The sequence below is a fragment of the Citrus sinensis genome, chromosome 7, assembly GCF_022201045.2.
Source record: "Citrus sinensis cultivar Valencia sweet orange chromosome 7, DVS_A1.0, whole genome shotgun sequence".
NCBI classification, from domain to species: Eukaryota; Viridiplantae; Streptophyta; class Magnoliopsida; order Sapindales; family Rutaceae; genus Citrus; species Citrus sinensis.
This window is the reverse complement of record NC_068562.1, coordinates 26,951,710-26,975,138: the sequence shown is the minus strand read 5'-3', so window position 1 is coordinate 26,975,138 and position 23,429 is coordinate 26,951,710. Positions and strand designations below refer to the sequence as shown.

The 23,429-nt window shown below is 32.2% G+C and overlaps 1 protein-coding gene and 1 non-coding gene across 3 annotated transcripts; one reads left to right on the top strand and one right to left on the bottom strand.

Annotated features, from left to right (window-relative positions):
• Positions 1 to 6,809: 6,809 nt before the first annotated feature.
• On the bottom strand, positions 6,810 to 6,915 carry LOC112496521 (small nucleolar RNA R71). The gene has a single exon (XR_003063077.1). It is a non-coding gene; the product is annotated as a small nucleolar RNA R71 (small nucleolar RNA).
• Positions 6,916 to 20,488: 13,573 nt separating this feature from the next.
• Positions 20,489 to 22,653, top strand: LOC102619425 (caffeic acid 3-O-methyltransferase-like). 2 transcript variants are annotated; one of them, XM_052445003.1, is made up of 4 exons: positions 20,489 to 21,026; positions 21,258 to 21,475; positions 22,013 to 22,077; positions 22,179 to 22,653. In XM_052445003.1, exons 1-4 carry the CDS (start codon positions 20,617 to 20,619, stop codon positions 22,473 to 22,475), a joined length of 990 nt encoding a protein of 329 aa, XP_052300963.1. In that variant the 5' UTR covers positions 20,489 to 20,616; the 3' UTR covers positions 22,476 to 22,653. The 2 variants fall into 2 exon arrangements, with proteins under 2 accessions (XP_052300963.1, XP_052300962.1); XM_052445002.1 differs by having other exon boundaries at positions 20,492 to 21,026; positions 21,258 to 21,571.
• The last annotated feature ends 776 nt before the right edge of the window (positions 22,654 to 23,429 follow it).

Here is a 23,429-nt window from a genome sequence, read left to right as displayed (position 1 = left end):
ATTAAATGGTTGACAACTTGTGTCAGTAGATCAAAAATAAAGATAAAGAGAGATTATGCAATCCTTAAATTACCGTGATATATCCTTTTTCTTTTTCAATTAAATCAATTTTTAAATTTTAACAATTCTTTCCAAGTTATCCTCTTAATTACTTTCATTTTTCTATTTTTTACTCTCGCTATAAATTAAGGTCTTATTTTTCAATTTCATTACAACTCTTTCTATCTCCATCGATAAATCTCAACAATATTTACAACTCTTTTTACCTTTTATTTTTGTTTTCAATACAATATAATTTTGTTCAAACTGCGACAGCAATGCTGAAATTTAAGACACGAGTTGCTAGATTGAACGACCCTTCACACTTCCACAACTATAGAGCCGAAGACAAATTTGAGGAATTTATAGAGCCACGAAAACTTTTGGAGGAAAAAGGCTTTATATTCCCAAAGCAGGCAATGGGAGTAATAAACAACATCTATAAGACTGTAGCATGAAAATGATGGGTAAAATTTTGCTCACGGCCCCGAGATCCAATCATCTCGGTTGTAAAAGAATTCTACTCCAACTCACTACAGCAAGATCAACACAATATCTTTATAAGGCAAGTACAAGTTCCTTTAAACTCTAGAGTTATTAATGCTTTTTATGATTTACCTACTGCCGTAGCGTGTGAATATACACAATTTGTTGAGAACACGACGATGAAGAAATAAAGGGAGTTTTTAAAATCTTGACTATCCCAGGTAGTGAATAGTTGAACAAAGAGGAGCGAGTGGTTAGTAGAATAGATTTGAAACCTATTGCCAAGGTTTGTGTAATGTTTTTTAAGTCTAGATTAATTCCAACTACCCACACTACCACGGTTTCTCGAGACAGACTCATTCTCATTTATGTTATAGTTAAGGGCTTAACTATAAATAGGCAAGATCATCGAGAAGGAAATAAGATATTGTGTAATGAAGACACAAAAATCTGCTGCATTGCTATTCCTTTCTCTTATCACGGGGATATGTGAAGCCTCAAAAGTGTAATTTAAGGACAGTGATGAACGAATAAAGAATGAAGGGGTCATTGCGGTGAAGACAGTTTAGAGGATTGCTGTAGAATCTACAGCTGCAACAACCCTAAAACAACTTGCTACAACAAAGACAGAACAAGCTACATGGATTGAGAATAAACTTTAAGAACTTAGTGAAGTCGTGAAAGCATATGTCCAAGCACAGATGGAAGAAAATCAGAGATTTTGGACATACTTGTAGCATTTTCGAGCACAAAAGCACCAATTTACCTTATACATAAAAAAATAAAGATACACACTTTTTAAAATTATTACTGCAATAGTTTAATTTTAGAGAAGCTGAGGAAGTTGTTCCAATAGTAGGGAGTGAAGATCCAGAGGTTAAAAGAGAATTCAAGTAAGAACAGCAGGAAAGAGCAACAGGAAGTAGAGGAAGAAAAAAAGAAAAAGAAAGTATATGATGAGGAAAAGGAGGCAGAGCCTCTGAAAGTGACTCTCACATGCAAAGGAAAAGAGAAGATGTTGGTTAAAAAGGAGTTAGAATCAGAGTGGGAAGAAGATGTGGATGCAGCCATAGAGGAAGCTATTAGCAGAGTTACTCGAACAGAAGAAGCAGATAGCAGTCTGAGTGATCTTATTATCAGTATCACTGTTGAGGAATAACCAGCAGTATCACCTGCACAAACTGCCACACAACCAACCATAATAAAATCCCCAATCACAACCCTTAACGTTTCCAGCAAACGCAAGGGGTACAACCTTCTAAAGGTACTACAGCACCATAAGTGCTAGAACACAAAAGAACAAAGCAAACTCAACCCAAAGCTACTGAAGCTGCTAGAACCCCTCAAATCAGTCCAACTCAAAGCCAAAAAAAGAAACAACCAGCTGCTACATCAGTAGGTTCATCTAAAAAACGTTTGCGAAGTATAACTAAGAAGAAGTGACCCTTTTCAACAAGAGCTACAATAGAACATTCAACAACAGGAGAGTATCATCTGCTAGCCTAATTTAATTTTCTAATTTCTGAAACTTTTCTTTTCTTTTCTTTATTTCAAATTATTCATTTCTTTATAGTTAGTATATGCATGTCTTTAATCATTTTGTGTGCATGTGAGGACACAACACCTCTCAAGTTTGGGGGGTTGTGCTATGGTGTAGCATATTAATGAATGGATGTGTTTCTTTTTTGTGTGTAGCTCTGTTTATCTAGTAGTTGTCAGTGGATTATAGAACCCAATGAGGATGAATTAAGTTTTGATTTTTGGGAATTAATAACTGCCAAGTAGAGATAGTTTATAGATAAAAGTTAAAACTCTGCCTTTACACTTAGGATTTGGTTGTGTTTTGTGAGTGTGTTGTAGCAAAGCCAATAAGACCAAAAATGTTAGAAAATATCTTAAGTTTGGGGGGGGGGATTTTTTTTAGATTTATCACAAACTATGCTTGATATGAAATAAATCTTACTCCAATGGCTTAATTGCTGAGTAATTAGGGCTGAATATATACCCCATATGCAGATTTGAGTTAAAAGGCAGCAAGAGTTATGAATACTGTTGTAGCAAGTGATAAAAAAAAAGAGAAAAATCTCATTTGTCAATGATATTGAGTAGTCGGATCTATTTATAAGCCTCATGTCCAACCTTGAGTTAAAGGTATCTATAGATAAGACTATGATATAGGATTTTACATGTTATTGTTGTAGCAACTCTGATCTGTGCATTGGTTAAGTAATTATGTGTCATTATTATAAGTGAAAGACATTCACATGAAACATCAATGATATATTGAAAAGTGTAAAAAAAAACAAATTACTGTAGCATAGTTTGAACCTATTTTTTACTTATGTTCCCCCATAGATGAATATACTTATGCTTTATTCTTGAGTTATATGTGATGTCTATGTGATGCTACAGCACCTCTGGAACTTGATCAAGAAGTCACACATACACTGTAGATAGAATAAGACCTAAGTTTAGAACTGGAGCTGCTATGGTAATTTTGCATGGTTAAAAGTGTGATCTAAGGGTTGATGACTCCTAGCAAGCTTGATGATAGAGTTAAATTGTTTTTTCCATGATTGTGTGATTGAAGTGTTAGTGTTGTTGTCATTACTTGAGAACAAGTAATGGTTTAAGTTTGGGTTTGTGAGAACTCTATGAAATGAAAGCTATCATTACACTTTTAGACTTAAATCAATATTACTTAGAGAGTAACTAATGTATTTTTATTATATTTTAGTTACACTTGGCATAAGCATCAATTTTAGTTTATTTTCAATAAATTGAGTTATTTTAGATCATTTTCTGCTTATATTCTATGTATGATTGTAGGTGACCGAAAAGCTCAGGTTTTAGCGATGGAATGTTACTACAACAGACCTGCAGAGATGATATAATAACCTGGATACATCGGAGTTAAAACAAGGATGTTACAATGAAGATGCTGTAATTGTTGCTGCAGCAATCTTAGAGTAATGACAAAATGGATTTTGCGTGCAATAACTAAAAAATTGCGATCAGAAGTTTCTAAAAAATAGAGGATACGCGCCACACACTTTCGTTTTGCCCTAATTCTAAATTATAAAAAGAGTACGCATGAAAAGAAAAAGATAGAGCTGTCACCCAAAGAGAATAATAAAGAAAAACAACAAGGAAAAAAAATTAAGACAAAGATTTGAGAGAAATACCCCCAACATGTTTTTGGTGCCGTTATCGGGGAATGATTGTTCATTGTGATTTGTGAAATTAATCTTGATCAATGCTAATTTTTAATTTTATTTTATTTTGTTTATTTTGTTGAAATAAGTGCTCTAACAGCCTTTGCATGCGAAAATATAAACATGTTGAATTCCAGTTTGATCTAGAAATTGAAAGAACTATAAGGAGATTGAGAAAAGAGCAAAGAAATTCAAAAGTTGTTGTAGCAATGGATGATTTGGAAGACATCGGAATTTGAATCCTCGAGGAGAAATACAACTAATAAATGCACAAAGAGGTCAAGAAGGTTAGAATGGGCAGATTATTTATGGGCAAATAAGGAATAACAATATTATTGTTGGTCAATTTTTATAATCAAATGCTATTGATGCCAATGTGCAAGTGTACACAACAAGTAATAAAGTGATGAATATTCAAGATCGTCTCCATAGGGATTGATGTCACTAGAAATACTACAGCAATCACAATAGTGCAATCTAACTTAAGTCCGAAGTTAACAAATGTAAAGTAGGTTCTATTGAAATTGATAATTTTGAGAGAATAATATAAAACAATGCAGTAATGAAATAAATTAAATTAAATGTGTCTAAGATTCAATTGAGATTATGGTAGTTGAATTATCAAACTCTCTTTATGGGTTGACTGTTTTTCATCAAGTTAACACTAGTTGTTACAGCAATTCCTACAACACTGGCCAGAATTAATCAACATCCTCAGCTATCGCGTGTTGGAACTCTCACACCCTTTATATTAGCAATGACCAGTTGCTACTCTACCTACGGCATGGCCTTATGACCCTTTAGTCTCTCCACCGTACAAGGTGAGTACATATGTCTAGTTTGTCACAAATCTTAACTTCAAGTATAGCCCTTATGGGATTCAAGATAACTTAATTCAGGAAACTTAAATTAAGATCAAGTTTTACTCTAATAATATCCGCTAAGACATGCCATTTTGCGGCTCTATCTTAACTTGAACTATTAAATAGGTGGTCAACCGAAATAACAGTGATAATCCTTTCATGAATTATAAACTTCTGAAAACCTACAATTATGCACATGTTTTGAGCACAAATTACTTTAATTCAAGTAAAACTTATTAAGACTCACTAAAATGAATGTTTATACAAAATATAATAAAAACACCTCATTTACTCTCTAAGTAATCTTGATTTAAGTCTAGAATTGCTGTAATAACTCTCATTTCATAGAGTTATCAATTATCCATATGGCAGATGATAGAGACAGAGTCATTAGAGATTATACAGTGTTCACGCCTCAAGCCATAAACCCCGAAATAGTTAGACCCGAACTGCAAGCTGATAATTTTGAGCTCAAACCAATGATGTTTCAGATGCTTCAAAGAGTAGGGCAATTCAATGGACTGCAATTAGAAAATCCTCATTGTTGTATGATTTCTAATGCTATTAGTGCAAATGTGCAAGTGTACACAACAAGTAATATAATGATAAGTATTCAAGATCGTCTCCACATAGATTGATGTTTTAGGAATTGCTACAGCAATCTTGTCAATGCAATTTGAAATTAATTACAAAAGAAAAATTGATAAAATTGATTACGTAAAATTAACGAGGCAATAAATAAAATGAAATTAAGAAGAATTTAAACTTAAACACAAGAGACTAATTAATGAGAATGAAGTAATTGAGTGATTAAACTCATTTAATGGTTTTGACTATATTCTTAATTTTTGGTGTGGTTGCTACAATATCTGCTACAATACTTGACATAATCTTTGTTCATCCTCAGTTGTCGCTAGTTAGATATCTTATATCTTGATGCAACTTAACAGTGACCAATTGTTCTGATACTACAAGATATAATATTACACGCCTAGATTCTAATTACCCTACAAGGTGAATCTCTATGTCTAGTTCATCATAAGTTTTAGATTAAGCATGACCCTATCGAATCAAGTTAAAATCAACTCAGGAAACTCAATCTAAAACCAAGTATTGCTTTAATATGTTCCACTAAGTTAGGCCTTTTTTAAGCTCTTTCTTAGCTAGTATCACTAAATGGGTGGTCAACCGAAATAGTAAATTGAAATAAGTATGATCAAAACAACATGCTATAGCAAACATGCAGCAACACATAATATTAGTCAATTAACTATCAAGATTGTTTATCACCTAATCACACGTAATTTTAGTTCATAATTTATTAGAAAACAAAAACCAAAATAAGTTTAGCCATCAAACAGATCTTTATAACAATATAGAAACAAGAGAACAAGAACAAGAGCTGAAATCCGCGCAATGTTCTTCTTGAATCTATTGTTGCCTTCCTCACTTTTCTCTCTTGATCTCAGTTTGTTTTTTCTTGTGTTGTTTCTCTCTTTTCTTTTCTAATGACGGCCTCTTTTTTCATTGTAATGTGCTCCTTTTATAAGTCGAAATTATGGTTACTAGAAAGATATAGCTGTGAATCTCTTATTTTTTAAAACTTTAGATTGCAATTTTCTATCTAACGTACGAAATCTCGTTTATCGTTGCTCCAGTTGTTGCTGCAACAACAATGCTACAACATATTGCTCTAGCATCTTCATTATTCCAAACTTGCTTTAATTCCATTGCATCCATGTTCTTTTGCAACTTTGCACGCCTCTTGCTATAATGTTCCTTCCATGAAATTTGAGCTTCTTGGTAACCTACAATTATGCATGTAATTAGAGCACACAATAATCTAAAAACACATGAATTTTATTAAATTTAAATTTAAATGACAATTCATGCGAAATGTAATTAAAATGCAACGAAAACATATCATTTACTCTCTAAGTAATATTGATTTAAAAATAAAAATGCCATAATAACTCTTATTTCATAGAGTTATCATCATCTACATCTTAAGTTGTTTTTGGAAGTAAATGATTCTTTCAAGATTGGTGAAACATCACAGGAAGCATTGAGGTTCAGACTTTTCCTGTTTTCTTTAAGGGATCGAGCAAGAGCATGGTTGAACTCTTTACCACTTAACTTCATTACTACATGAAATGATTTGACTGACAAATGTTTGATGAAATACTTTCCACCCACCAAGAATGCAAAATTGAGGAATGAGATCACATCTTTCATCAACTTGAAGATGAAAACTTGTATGATGCATGGAAAATATTCAAGGAGCTACTGAGGAGATTTCCTCATCATAGAATTCCTTGTTGTACGCAGGCTAGGGATGGCAAATTTTTTCAGACCCGGCCCAGACCCGGACAAACCTGGATCATCCGGTACGGGTTCAACCCGCACCGGATGCATTAACAATGCGGATCCGGGTTGTAATTTTTCAAACTCAGATATATTCCGGGTCGGGTCTGGGTTTAGGTGAACCCGGATCTCCGGAACCCGAACCCGGACTACTATTTATTTATTTATTAATTTTTATTACAAACTAAAAATATATAAGCATTAAACAATAAGTTGGGCAGGAAAAAAAAATTAAAAGCAAACAAGACACACCCGCAAAACCCTAAAGCAAAACAAAATAATTGCACCAGCCGCCACCTTATTGAGGGGAGGGGGGAACATAAGCAAAACAAAACAATCCCTCAATCTTCATCTCGATCTCAATCTTCATCAGTTCATCTCTCAATCTTTATCTCAATCTTCATCTCTATCTCTCAATCTTCATCTTCATCTTCATCTCAATCTTCATCTCACTTATCCCCAGCGGCCACCTCAATCCTCATCTCCCTCATCCTTAGCGACTGCCACCTCAATCTTCGTCTTCTTCATCCCCAACGGCCAAGTTCAACAATACATCATCAATTAAATCATCTCAATTCATCATCCATTATTATCAAGAACAACGAACAAATACCCAGCTCCACCATCGTCAAATCGGTCTCATCTCTCTCCAAAGAGCAAGCTTTGCTGCTAGTTGCTAACCCCTTCTCGCCGGCAATAATATTTTTCACTGGCCCATCATCGCCTTAGCTGCGACTTGAAATTTTCTTTTGTTTCTCTGTATTTCTCTTTTAATTTTTTGCTTTTGCTTAATTTTGGTAATTATTAATTTTTTTCTTGTTGTTAATAGCCAAACACAGCATCTTAGCACATAATATCCATATAATTGTAAATTTTATTATTGAAGTAAGCAACTTTGGTTATGATCCCATGAATCCGTCCTATTGTTTTTTGCTTCTGTAATTCCAAAGAACCAAAAAGTGGCAAGTATTAAATCTATGTTCATCCAATAAAACCCGCAATCCGGAAACCTGAATTTTTTCGGGTTGAACCCGGGCCGGACCCAGAGTGGAATAATCCGGGTTTATATCCGGATCTGGGAACGTAAATTGTCATTCGGGTCCAGAACCAGAAACGTTAAACACAGACCCGGACCCGGATTTTGCCATCCCTAACGCAGGCCATGTAGTCTTTTCTAATGGAATTGAAGTTGATAAAGCTAAAGTTGAAGTCATCTTAAAATTACCCTCACCAAAGAAAGACAATTAGGGAAGTCCATTTCTTTTTAAGATATGGCGGGTTTTATAGAAGGTTTATAGAAGATTTTAGTGTCACATCTAAACCACTTTGTAACCTCTTAATAAAAGACACACCATTTGAGTAGACCGACGATTGTCAGAATCCCTTTGAAAATATAATTAGTCTTTTAACATTAGCCCTTATAAAGCAACCCCCTGATTGGTCTTTGTCTTTTGAGCTAATGTGTGATGCTAGTGATTATGCAATTAGAGCTATTATGGGGAAAATAAAAGAAGGTAAGCCTGTTGTCATTTATTACACAAGTAGAAATTTGAATAATGCCCAAATGGATTGCACCACCTTTGAAAAAAGTACTTGCGATAATATTCGCGTTCGATAAATTTCTTTTGTATTTAATTGGTTCATTCACTATTGTTTATTCTGATCACGTTACAGTTAAATATTTAATGTCTAAAGAGAATGCCAATCCAAGATCAATAGGATGGGTTTTGCTACTTCAAGAATTCAACTTGACAACCAAGGAAAAAAAGGGTGCCAAAAATATTATTGTGGACCATCTTTCAAGACTTACAAATGAGTGATCAATTGATACAATATCCATCAATGATTATTTCCCTATTGAATTTTTGTTTTTCATACATAATATGCCTTAATATATTATGATTCTTTACAAACGAGTGATCAATTGATATAATATCCATCAATGATTCTTTCCCTGATGAATTTTTGTTTACAAACGAGTGATGAATTGACACAATATCCATCAATGATTCTTTCCCTGATGAATTTTAATTTTTCATACATAATATGCCTTGGTATACTAACGTTGTTAATTATCTTCCAACAAGTGAAATGCAATCTAATTAGAACTCCCAAGACAAGAAGAAATTCTTAACAAAGTGAAAAGTTTTTACTGAGATGATATATACCTGTTTATGTATTGTTCAGATCAATTTTTTTAGAGATGCATACCAAACAACGAGGTAAGTACTACTAATTAATTTTGTCATCAAGCAAGTAGTGGCCACTTTTCTTCAAAGAAGATAGCTGTAAAAATACTACAGTTTGGATTTTGTTGACCTATATTATTTAAAGATTTACATGCATTTTCGAAAAAATGTAAGAATTGTCAAATGTTATGGTCCAACTCGAGACAAAACATGATGCCTTTAAACCCTATATTTGTCATTAAAATAGTTGATAGTTGGGGAATTAATTTTATAGGCACCTTTCCACCATCATTTTGGATTTGTATATATTTTAGTTGTTGTTGATTATGCTTCAAAATGGATTGAAGTGATTTCTTATTGGCGCAACTAGCATAAAATTGTAATCAATTTTTTAAAAGAATATCTTTTGAGCAAATTTGGAATCTTTCGAGCCATTATCAGTGATGGAGGCAAGTATTTTTGTAACAAGTCATTTGAGTCTTTAATGAAGAAATATGGAATTACATGTAAAATTGCTATCTCATATCATCCTCAAACAAGTGATCAAGTTGAATTAGCAAGTACAGAGATAAAAAAAAAATTGAAAAAAACGATTAACCCAAGTAGCAAATGCTTGGTCTCTTTAATTGGCTGATGCACTTTAGGCATACCGCACTGCATTTAAGATGCCTTTACGAATGTCACTCTATCAGTTGGTTTACGGTAAACCTTATCACTTATCGGTTGAACTTAATCATAAATCATTTTGGACTATTAAAGCATTTAACACAAATTTTAATGATGTTGGTATGTGCATAAATTACAAATTAATGAATTTAAGGAATTAAGGAAGGATGCATATGAAAATTCAAGAATTATCAAGGCAAGAGCCAAAGCTTTTTATGATAAAAGAATTTTTTAGAAAATATTTGAGATTGGTCAGAACATGTTGTTTTATAATTCTCGTCTTCATTTGTTTCTAAGGAAGTTAAAGTCAAAGTGGAGTGGCTCATTTCTTGTAAAATAAATATATATCCATATGGGGCCGCATATATTGAGAATCCAAGAAAATGTGTTACATTTAAAGTTAGTGGTCAAAAATTAAAACCATATCTGGAATATCAACCATGTGAAGAAGACACCGAAATAAATTTAAATGACCCACCAATCTTAATTAATTCTTTTTCATTTTTAATGGGTGATTTAACATATTTTTTACAGTTACTTTATCATTTAAATTATTTGATTTTTTTTAAGTATCTTAAATCATTCAAATTATGATGTTCTTTGCTTAAATGTGTTTATTTGATAATTGTGTTCCATTTCATCATTTTTAGTATATGTCATGAGTACCATAATAAGAAATATCCTTTTCAAATATCTTGGAGAACTTTTACGTGTGAAATTTCATCTAAAAGGCCTAATACGATTTTGTAAGTCCATCTTATTTGGGATTTAGGACCACCAATGTTAGTATCCTATGTTGAGAATCTAGAAAGATAACTCAAGTCAATAGATGGGTAGTATATATGATTTTCAAATAGAACTTAAGGTTAACACGATTAAAAGAACGAAGGTGAGTTAAGTATTTGATTATATCCATTGTTTGTACATTGTGTGATTTCATTTTGTTATTTTGTTCGTCTTTACGTTTGACTTGATATCGCAGAATTGACTCTTTTTTTGGTATATTTTGATTCATTTTCTTCTACAAATGGCAGAAGTATTCCATGATTTCCTAAGCTAGTATCTTCAGTTTCCTATAATAACTGAAACCCCAAAATTAAGTATGGAAGAAATACAACGTAAATTGCATTTGTGTTTTCTTTCTCTCCCTCAAAATGCCCCTAAAAAGATTTACAAAGCTCGTGGTGAATGATTGCTTTTGTTGATGATCAATGAAATTCTTTCAAACATTTGTTGGTTAATTGAATTAAAGATCTGATTGGCAAGTGAGTTTTTTAATCTATTTGTTTGTTGCATGCCTAGTTTTGGTAACAACACGTTTGCTAAAAGAAAGAGAGCTAATTGACTCGGCTCTAAATATCCTTACTGTGTATGACTTGATTACAATCGACCATATTGTAAAACTTTAGAAATGATTTTTGAAAATCATGAAGATAAAATTAAATTTATTAGAGATAGCCTAAGAAAAGAATGGTTAAATGATATCCTATGATCCTTTGATATGCGTCCAAGTGGATATGTGCAATGTAAAACTGTAAGAAGATGTGAGCCACAATCACAACTACCAGTAAATATTCATTTATTTTAATATTCTTTTATCTTTTTCATTATTGCTTTTAATGGTTGATTTTATATCTAATCACCATTTTCCTTTTTTTTTACCATTTGTTTTTTTTGTCTTCTTTTAAATTATAAAGCAAAGCTTCACGTATCATTTGACAAACCTACCACCCCACATGCACATGTGTATGATTGTGCCTATCACTAAGATCTTCAAATAAGAGCTTTTTTTTCAAACACTCATAAATTGTTTTTGAAGATAATTACAATAGCAACAACTTCGAGTAGACAATTCAAGAACGTTTGTGTGCTTTCTGAGTTTCACTATAGGAAATACAAGGAGTTCATTCATACAGCTATAGATCTTGATTGTGTTATAGCAAAGAGAAAACTACGCCCTGTATATGGAGAAAGTGACCGATGATTATCAAAACTTGTCTCAAAAGCTGTTTTTATTAGAGGAAGCCAAGTGGTAGGCATCATCCCAAAAGCCTTAAAACCTCTGGGATACTTGTTTGGGCCACCAATTCGAGAAGAGTTAGTTGTTTCAAGCATGCAATAGAGAATTTCCAAAATTTTAAATTATGTGGACACTTTCATTATCTTATTATGTGATCTTGCAACTCTAGAGGCGCTAATTACATTTACATCTTGGGCTCATCTGAACATTCATAAAAAATCCATCAATTTGTTAAATGTGAATAACTTTTATATTAACCATGCAATTAAGAATTATTTTATTCTAGTCTCAATGAAAAACCTCTTCATATGTACTCCTATCACTAACTAGATTGGTTAGTTAATGATGAGTGAGATGTGTGATTAACACTAGAAAGTATATATTTAATAAAAGTTAAAATTATCATTTTTTCACTTACAGTGTTGATTAATGCACTCATCACTTATAAATTATCTTAATAATCCCCTAATATAATTTTATGTTAAATTAAATTGTAGTATATTAATCTTATCTTAATTTTATATTGTAGATGTATTTTAAGAATAAAGAGGAAATCGGAGGTGAAAGCGGAAGACATATAAGATGGATTACATTGAAATAAAAAAGAAAATAAAAAAAAGTAGAGCCACTTTGTCAAGTCAAGTGGCTGCCACTTGACTATCAATAATAGTTATAAAAATAATAATAATAATAAAATAATAAGAAAAGAAGAGACAGTGACTGCTAGCTGTCTATAAAAAGAGCAGTGAAGGAGTGCAAAATGAGAGAATATAAAGGATAGCAAAGAGAGAGGCAACCAAAGGGAAAAAAAAAAAGAGCTAAATAAGAGAGAAAGTGAAGAAGTATAGAAGAGGGATGAGAAACGGAAGGCTTAGTTTTCAAAATTTCTTCTCTTTTCTTTTGTATTTAATTTTCTTATAATTTATTTCAGAAATTTGATATTTAATTCATAAATAAATTTAGTTTTATTTTATATCTTAGCTATTTTAATCTTAATTATGTGTAATTTAATTTTAACAATTATTTTTATTTCAATTACGCTTAGCTAAATAATAATAGTTAGGGTATGTGAAACTCTTAATAGAAAAATATGACTTAATCAAATTAAATTTTTAATTATACAAATTAAATTATTTTCTATTTAATTTTATCCATATTTTATATTTTAAAATTTTGATTTATTGTAGATAAACAAGGGAGTTTGGCACAATAAACTCTTAATATCTTAGTATCAAGTACGGTAAAATTGTATTTTGGCTTATTGTAGACAAACTGAATTTTGGCACACAAAGTATCCATAATAAAATTAATGAAAAAATATGTTAAGTTATACAATTAACATTTGGACAATAAAAAATAAAAAGAAAATAATTTATTAAATTATATCTACGACTAAAAGTGATTACATAGCCCTAGCTAACTTATTTTCATAGTTTTACTTAAATTAAATAGCATGAATTCAAATTATTGTTTGGTTTTTAGATACATTAAAAGAAATTAACAAATTAAAACTTTTTCCCGTAGATCGACCCTGGACTTACCGAGTTGTATTAAAAGCAAACATTTTTATACTTGGGAATAATTAATGTTTTTAAGTCGTGTCAAGTGGCCCATCTAATAGAATTAATAATTATCATTTCATAATTTTGTTTTAGTTAATTTAAACTTCTTATCCTTATTTATACTTATTATCATTATTATATTTATTTAAATTCCAAAATTTAATATATGAGCAGTTTAAAGAGAAGTTAGATTAACTTCCAATACTTCTAATATATCTCTACATGTTATGGTGGTTAACAAAATTTAAGGATTATGGCCCATCTTTTTCCCTTGCATTTATATGTTTCTTGATGGGAGAAGAAGTGAACGAATTTTAGAAAAAAAAATTAAAATTAAGGGTCCTTGGTCTAACAACTTAAACATGCATATTCCATCTATTCACACAAACAGTGGTGTTAGATAGACTGGAAAAATTCTAGTGAAATTATAAAATACAATTTAGTATTCAAGAGAATCTAATGGCTCTGGTTGGAGGTAAATTCCTATGCGTTCGCTTGATATTTTTCAAATCAAATAATATTATATTTGGCATTAGAGCATATTCCTTTAAATCTGGCTTTCAATTCTTTGAATGGACTAGAAATAGTGTTCTTAATATTAGTGGCATGCATAATATTAGACAACGATAATACATTTTTAAATTCCTTTATATTTGTTATAGATGTATATTTTAGGGCTGCTTGCATGTGCATGATTGCATACATGTGTGGCTCACGTAAGTGATTATTATGCCACTAGATAATTAAATCGGTATGCTACAGTGGTGTGTTAACTTTCCTTATATATATTTTACATGAATTAGAATACTTTATTTTTGTTCTATGACAAATTTGATTTTATATGGAATCTGGAGTACTATTTTTGTTTGTTTACCTTTGTATTATTTATGCATTATTGGCAATTGATTTTAGATGTCAATCTTGAAGTTTGTTACATTTAAGAAACTCAGGGATAGCCACACCTTCAAATTATAAAAATGGAATAATTAGGACACATTGTATTTAATGACATCAAAGATTGTACTTAAACATTAGAATATCATAGTTTGTCCCCGTAGGGAGATTATAATATTTGTATTTAAGTAGAATGGGATAGCAATTATTTATTATTTTACTTAAAATATATGTATAAAAGAAAATCCAATTGCCAACAGGCCTAATGGATTTTAGTAAAAGAAAAAATAAAATGTCAGCTCTATTATATAGAATTAATGTTTCAATTTTGCCCACAAGATAGTTATAATGATGCATTGATTTATTTTTGAAATTATTTACATGTGTAGATTTTCTATATTTTTTTCTCTTTAATTACAAATTGTTACTTATTTGTTTTGTAGTTGTTCAATCTTTATATGTTCCAAGCTATGATGCATCTTGCATCCTTCTTCTAAGTGGTGACAATTTTAAGGACTGGAAAGAGAAATTTCCCCTTGCATTAGGGTGCACAGACCTTGACTGAGCACTAGAATCAAAACAAAGCATCACATGAACGGTGGGAGCGGTCCAATTGCTTAAGCATGATGTTTATCAAGGCTCATGCTGGGAAAAGCATTCATGGGTCTATTTCTAATCGTGCTAATATGAAAAATTATCGCAATGCCACTGAGCAACAATTTGAGACATCTGCCAAGGCATTAGCAAGCACTTTAATGAGCAAATTGTCATCTATAAATTTCAAAGGCACTAAAGCCATCCATGAGCACATTATGGAAATGACAGATATAGTTGCTCAACTCAAGTCTTTAGAAATTGACATTTCTGAGTTTTTATTAGTTCACTTTATCCTTAATTCACTCCCATCTGAATATGGACCTTTCAAAACCTCCTATAACACATATAAAAAAAAAAAAAGTAGTCTATCAATGAACTTTTGACTTTGTCTGTGCAAAAGGAGGAAAGGCTGAATCAGGAAAGGATGGAAAGTATCATATATTGACTCATGGAAAGAAAAATGACAAAGGGCAAAAGAAAAGGAAAAACATCTCTAATCAAGTCAACAAGGATGTTGTTAAGTGCTTTTTTTCTAAAAGGAAAAGGCGCATGAAGAAGGCTTGCCCCAAATGCAAGACTTGGCTTGAAAAGAAGGGTAATTATATATCTCTAGCGTGTTACAAATCTAATATGGTTTAAATTTCTCAAAATACTTAGTGAATTGACTCTAGTTCTACTATCAATGTTGTTAATACCATGCGGGTTTCTTAAACCAAAGGAAACCGATGAACAATTAATGTATAATCTATTCAAGAAATAAGATGCCTCCATGTGTTAAAGCTATGGGGACGTACAGACTTGGTCTTACTTATGGCTTTGTCTTAGACCTTGGGAAAACCTTTTATATTCTATTATTTTTCTAGAATCCTTATCTCTGTTTCAAGACTTTTACTTCTTGGTTTTACTTTTAATTTCATTTGGATATCTTTTCATTTGTTTAAAGACTCTATTGTTATTAGTGATGGAATATTAGATGATAGTTTGTTTAAACTTTATTTAAATCCTATTTTTGATTATAACCTTATGACTTTGCACAGGAATATTAGTACAAAGAGAGGTTTTAAATGAAAATTCATCTATGTTATGGCATAGGGGATTAGGTCATATCCCCATCGAGCGAATCAAAAGATTAATAAAAGACGGCATCCTTGAGACTCTTGACTTTATTAATCTTCGTACTTTTGTGGACTGCTTTAAGGCAAAGCATACCAACAAGACTAAGAAAGGTGGTAGAAGGAGTTCTGAAATATTAGAAATTACGCACACTTATATTTGTGGCCCATGACCAGAAGTGTGCTTAAATGGTATGAAATACTTTATCTCATTTATTGACGATTATTCACGTTATATGTATCTCTACTTTTTTTATGATAAAGGTGAAGCATTAGATGCTTTCAAAATTTGAAAGTAGAAGTAGAGAAACAATTAGGAAAATAAATTAAAATTAACAGATTAAATAAAGGTGGAGAATATTATGGTTGGTACATGGGATAAGGATAAAAACTAGGTCCATTTGTTAGGTTTCTAAAGTAAGAAGGCATTGTTGCTCAATACATAATGTCATGCTTGCCGTATCAAAATGTTGTAGCAAAAAAATCAAACCAAACATTAATGGACATGGTCTTGAGTATGATATGCAACTTCAGTCTCCCATTATTCTTGTGGAGTGAAGCTCTAAAAATTATTTTATATGTGTTAAATAGAGTTCCACCAAAAGTTGTTCCTAAAACACCTTTTGAATTATGAAAAGGTTGGAAACCTAGTTTAAGACATGTGCATGAATGGTGTTGTCCCGCTGAAGTTAGAGTATACAAACCACAAGAGAAAAAGTTAGACCTAGGACAGTTAATAGTTTTTTCATTGTCTATACGAAAAGGTCTAAGGGATATAGATTCTATTAACCATCCAATAATTGTAAAATTGTAGAAGCATAAAATGCACATTTTCTAGAGAGTGATACAAATAATAGGACTAGTCAATCTTGAAACTTAGTTTTGAGCGAGATCCAAGTATAGAATCTACTCTTGAATCTTCACGAAAATTAGTTGTAATTCAAGATAATCATCAAGATTTACTAGATTATCAATAACTAATTCTTGAAGAGTCGCATCACGTAGAAAGCAATCCTGAAGATACAGTTATTGAAAATCCTCTTCAAAAGGATGTTGATGTAACATTAAGGAGATCTACAAGGATGAGAAAACTTGCAATTACTTCTGATTATATTGTATACTTATAAGAATCTAACATTGACATTAGTGCTGAAGGTGCCCTACTACATTTTTACAGGCCATGAGTTGTAGTAAATCCATGTTATGGCATAATGTCATAAAGGATAAGATGGATTCAATGGCTAATAACTAAGCTTAGAATATTGTAGAATTGCCTAAAAAAGCAAAAGCCATTGGCTATAAATGGGTTTTTAAAACCAAAAGAAATTCCTCATGCAATATCAAAAGATATAAAGCTTGACCAATGGATTCACTTAACAAGAAGGATTGATTATCATTAAACTTTCTCTCTAGTCTCTAATAAAGATTCCTTTTGGATAATCATGGCATTTTGTGGCTTATTTTGATACAGAATTACATCAAATGGACTTCAAAACCACTTTCCTCAATGGAGATCTAAAGGAAGAGGTTTACACGAAACAATTAGAAGGGCTCATCTTAAGTGAAAATAGTCACTTAGTTTGTAAGCATAAGATTAAAACATGCTTCTCGTTAGTGGTATTTAAAGTTCCATGACATAATTTCTTCATTTGGTTTCACGGAAAATATTATGGATCAATATATATACCGTGAGGTCAGTGGAAGAAAAAGCATTTTCTTAGTCCTATATGTAGATGATATTTTGCTTTCTTTAAGTGACTTGGGCTTGTTTCATGGGGTTAAATATTTTCTCTCACAACAATTTGATATGAAAGATATGACTGAGACTTCTTATATCATTGGTTTAAAAATTCAAAGAGATAGATCCCGAGGGATACTAGGATTATCTCAAGAAACCTATCAATAAAGTTCTTGAGAGATTTCGTATGAAAGATTATTCATCTAGTACGGCCTATTATCAAAGGTGACAAATTCAGTTTAAAGCAGTGCCGAGAGAATAAAATTCTAAGGGAACAGATGACCAATATTCCTTATGCAGAGTTTAATGTATGCTTTGGGTTGCATAAGCCCTAACATTGCATTTGCAATAAGAATGTTGGGAAGATATCAATCTAATTCAAGTTTGGAACACAGAAGAACTACAAAGAAAGTATCATTGTATCTTCAAGGAACCAAGGACCACATGCTTACTTATAGAAGGTTTGATCAATTAGAGGTAATTTGATATACAAACTCTGATTTTGCTAGCTGTTTTGGCACTAAAAGGTCAAATTTATGATATATCTTTTTATTAGCTGGAGAAGTTATTTCTTGGAGAAGTGCCAAATAGTCATTAATTGCTACCTCAACTATAAAGTAAAGTTTGTATCTTGTTGTGAACCAACGACATAGGCTAATTGCCCAAGGAATTTTATTACTAGATTGGGAATTGTTGATTCTATTTCCAGACCACTACGGATCTATTGCAATAATTCAGCTGCAGTTTCTATAGCAAAGAGTAACTAAAGTGGAAATTGAAGAAAGCATATCATCATTAAGTACTTAGCTCTTAGAGAGCATATTAGATCACAAAATGTGGTTATTGAACATATCAGTACCAAATTGATGATTACAGATCCTTTGACGAAGGGATTACCACTGAAGTTATATAAGGAACATATAGAGCACACAGGATGCAATTTTTTTTATATAATTTTATGTAAGTGAGATACCATGTTTTATGTACTAGTTTTTCAATTGACTCTAAATTTTTAAATTATCAAATTGTCATCTCATATGATTTTTATACATAAGGTTTAAAGAACGACGATATGTATAGATATTTGAATAAAATAAAAAAAGGACCATATATGAGTATTTGGAAGCATATTCATATAGTATATCCCACATTAAGTACTCACTTTAGGACAAGACTATATTGTAATGCGTGGAAGGCAATACTTGTTTTTAAAGAACTTGCCACCATGATTCATGGTTTTTCAATTTTTAGTTTGAGTATAAAGTTAAAACATTTAGAGAAAATTAAAGATTATGAGTTTGTAGTGAGGTGGACAAAATGGGAGAATGTAAGACACATTTTTGTGTCCTTAAGTGGTAATAATTACCATTAGGTAATTATGTTTTAGTTAATTTAAACTTTTTGTCCTTATTTATATTTATCATCGTTATTACATTTATTTAAATTTAAAAATTTAATATATGAGCAGTTTAAAGAGAAGTTATATTAACTTCCACTATTCCTAATATCTCTCTACATGTTACAGTGGTTAACAAAATTTAAACGATTATGGCCCATCTCTTTCCCTTGCATATATATTCTTCTTGATGGGAGAAGAAGTGAACATATTTCAGAAAATAATAAAAATGAAAGCTCCCTAGTTTAACAACTTAATCCTATATATTTCATCTACTCACAGGAATAGTTGTGTTAGATAGATTGAAAAAAATTCAAGTAAAATTATAAAATAAAACTTAGTATCTAAGAGAATATGATAACTATGGTTGGAGGTAAGTTCCTATGCTTCTGCTTGATTTTTATGAAATCAAATAATCTTATAATGATAACAAGTTATTTTCAAATGACGATCACATTCAATTATTATGAAATATGGCATATTTTAATAAGGTAACAAATACTTTGTTTTCCCTGTAGCTATCAGAACATGGTTGATGGATTATTTGGAACCTAACACGTCCTCAACAAGGGCCAAAGCTATCGGTAAGTAAGAAAGAAAAATTAAACGAATCACGACCGTAATCAATTACTTTGAAAATAGGTTATATTTTCAAATGGAAATAAATACTCATTCAACGCGAAAACAATCGATGGTAAGTTGATGAATCTGTTTGAAATCTACTGCCCGGCGGATATGGGCTACAGCTGTTGATAAGTATAGAAAAACGATATATTTTAAATACTGATGCTGAAAGCTCCTCTTTCTTTTTTCCAAGCAGATATGAAAGAATCGTGAAGCAATTTGGAAACTGACACGCAGCCAATGCCCCCCTGTGGGCCAAAGCTGGTGCAAATTGCAATAATATTTCAGAGTCAAAAAAAGTAGGCTTCCCATCTTTGTGATCACTGTCGAGAGTGGGAGAGAAAATGTCATTGCAGAATTGAAAAGTCGGATGAAACATTTAAATTGAAGACTTAGAAGACAAGTGGTGAATTTTTTTCCTTGCCTTGTTAACACTGATGCGTTTGTTTTCAATTGGTTGATGACATAACTATGATTGTGATGAGTGGGGCTATTTACATATATAAAAGTAGGCTTCCCATCTTTGTGATCACTGTCGAGAGTGGGAGAGAAAATGTCATTGCAGAATTGAAAAGTCGGATGAAACATTTAAATTGAAGACTTAGAAGACAAGTGGTGAATTTTTTTCCTTGCCTTGTTAACACTGATGCGTTTGTTTTCAATTGGTTGATGACATAACTATGATTGTGATGAGTGGGGCTATTTACATATATAAAAGCGGCAAAGCTACAAAACCTACATTTATAACTAATATATCTATACGTGTATATATATAGTTATATACTGAGCGCTCATCAACATCATCCATTGCCATTTTGTTAATTTCAGCATATCCTACTCCGAGAATTAAGATGAATTCATTCCATGACCAACTCATGAAACCACCAAACGATGAGGAAGATTTCATGCTGATCATGGAGCTTGCCCACAGCTCATTACTTCCGATGACCATGAAAGCTATCATCGAGCTTGGTGTGTTAGAGATTTTAGCTAAAGCTAGTCCATCTCAGCTTTCTTCTTCTGAGATTGCATCTCAGCTGCCCACAAATAACCAAGAAGCCTCAACAGTACTTGATCGAATGTTACGACTCCTTGCTAGTTACTCTTTCCTAACATATAATCTTGTCACAAATAAAGATGGAAATGTTTTCAGAGTATATGGTTTAGCGTCCGTTTGCAGATATTTGCTTCCAAATGAAGACGGAGTTTCTCTTGCTCCCATTTTCCTCTTAGCTCAGGACAAAGTTTCTGTAGATCCTGGGTTTGTTTTCTAATTTCTCTGCGACATCTTTCATGAGTCATGAAAATTCCTTTATAACATTGTGAAGCACTCTTTACATTGTTGTAAAAGGGTATCTTTCCGCACGAAATTTGTGCTGACGTTCACATACGAGTATTTTCAATCTTTCATATACATTATTTCCATTCATTTTCTTTTTTTTTTTAAATTTCAGTATCTGTGAAAGAAATTTTATATCCCCGAATTGAATAGGTACCACTTGAAAGATTGTTTATTGGAAGGGACCCTGCCTTTTATGAAGGCACATAATGCAAAAAATCCATTTGAGTATGCTATGAAAGATGCTAGAAGACGGAACCTCTTCAATCAATCAATGCGCAATCATACGGCTTTAGTTATGAAGAAAATTCTTGAAATCTACAAAGGATTTGAAGAGATAAACCAATTGGTAGATGTTGCCGGTGGTTTAGGTGCTAATCTCAGCTTACTAGTTTCTAAATACCCACAAATTCGGGGTATTAACTTTGACTTGCCTCATGTCATTAAAGATGCACCTTCTTATCAAGGTATTCATTAATTTAAAAGAAAAAATTAGTGGCGCTTCGGTAGTTTGGTGAAATAATCATAAAAAAAAATTTAATTTTATTAAAGATATTCATATAGATCCACTTTTTTATATTTATGCCAAAATGAAAGATAGTTAGGTTATTACAGTAAAAAAATAGTTAGGTTATTATAAAAAAAAAAAAAAGAATTATCTTTAAAAAAATTTATGTCTATAATTTCAAAAATATGAGATTTCTATGATTATTTCACCAAACCTTCGAGTGTCACTGTCGTTTCCCCTCAATTTAAATATAAAATAACATGATATATATTTTTCTTTACATATTGTAATTTTTTTAAAAATCGTGCTATTTTGAGTTATATATTTCGCTTAATTATCAGTTAAAATATTATATATAATTTGCTTTTTGCTTTTTCCTTTTTCTTAATTTCGCTTGTAGGTGTGGAGCATGTTGGAGGAGATATGTTTGTTGAAGTGCCTAAAGGAGAAGCTATTTTCCTGAAGGTTAGTTCTCCAATTAATTTTTCCACTTGCCAACATATATGTTAACTCTGCATAAATTCTGGAAACTAATATAGGAAATTAATTTTCATATAAATCTTCAGTGGATACTTCATGACTGGAGTGATGACCAATGTGTGAAGATACTGAAGAATTGCTACGATGCTCTTCCAGAATTCGGGAAGGTCATTGTGGTAGACTCTTTAATACCAGAGTCCCTTGAGACTGATATTTTAAGCAGGTTTGTTTATCTGCTTGACATACAAATGTACACTGTTATTCCTGGGGCAAAGGAGAGGACAGTAGAGGAGTTGAAGGCTCTGGCGACAAAAGCTGGATTTACAGTTGTTAAACTTGTCTGTCGTGGTTACAGCTGTTGGCTTGTTGAACTCTACAAATGATCCGAGCTTTGACAAGCGTACAGGTCATTTCAAGGTTCTAATTTAATTAAATAAAATAAAATGCCGACGCCAGTCCTAATTATTTTGCCAGCATCGGCTTCTATTTCTTGTCATGTTTCAGTGACTCTTCTTAATGCTTGCGTGCAAAAGTAACTTAATAAAATCTTAGGTTGGATAATCCTGGCTTGTTTGGCTTACCTTCAACTCCTTATTTTGATATTGCGTTTTGCGCGTGCTGAAACAAATTATTGATCAATTTCTCCTAATGAAGCACCATAAATTAGGGGTGGGCATCGGATCGGATTCGGGTCAATTCAATCCAATCCGAACTGATCTGAATATGTTCGGATCGGATTGGGATTGACCTCTCAATCCGATCGGATAGAAACTTTGCAATCCGATCGGATTTGATTCGGTTCGGATCGGATTCGGATCGATCCGATCGGATTGCACTTGAAATTAAAAAGAATATATAACTTAAACATAAATAAGAAATAAAAATTGAAAAACAGCCCTAAATCCCTTAAATTCCCAAATCAAAAGATAAAAGAATCGATGCATCACCCACGAACACAACCGACAGCCGCATCACCCACGAACACAACCAATCACTTTGAGAAAAAAAAATCTGCAGCTGTCGTCGATGCCCCAGCTGCATGCCGACGGCATCCCAGCCGACAACCGTTGAGCCCGTGAATTGCACCGTTGCCACGCTACCAGCCGAAGCCTCATGCAAGAGTCTTAAACCCAGCCGTTGCATTTATTTGCTTATTGCAAGGGTTTCTAATGGAGTCGGATCCATCAAAACTTGTAAGGTGCAAAGGTTATAACTTATGAGGATAGGTTCCTTGACTTTGAAAAGCTTGTAGAGTTTTGGGTCTTTTGAATTGCTTCTGATTTTGTTTTTCCCTGTAGATAATTCTCCTTGTTTTTTGGTGATTGTAAGGTTGACTG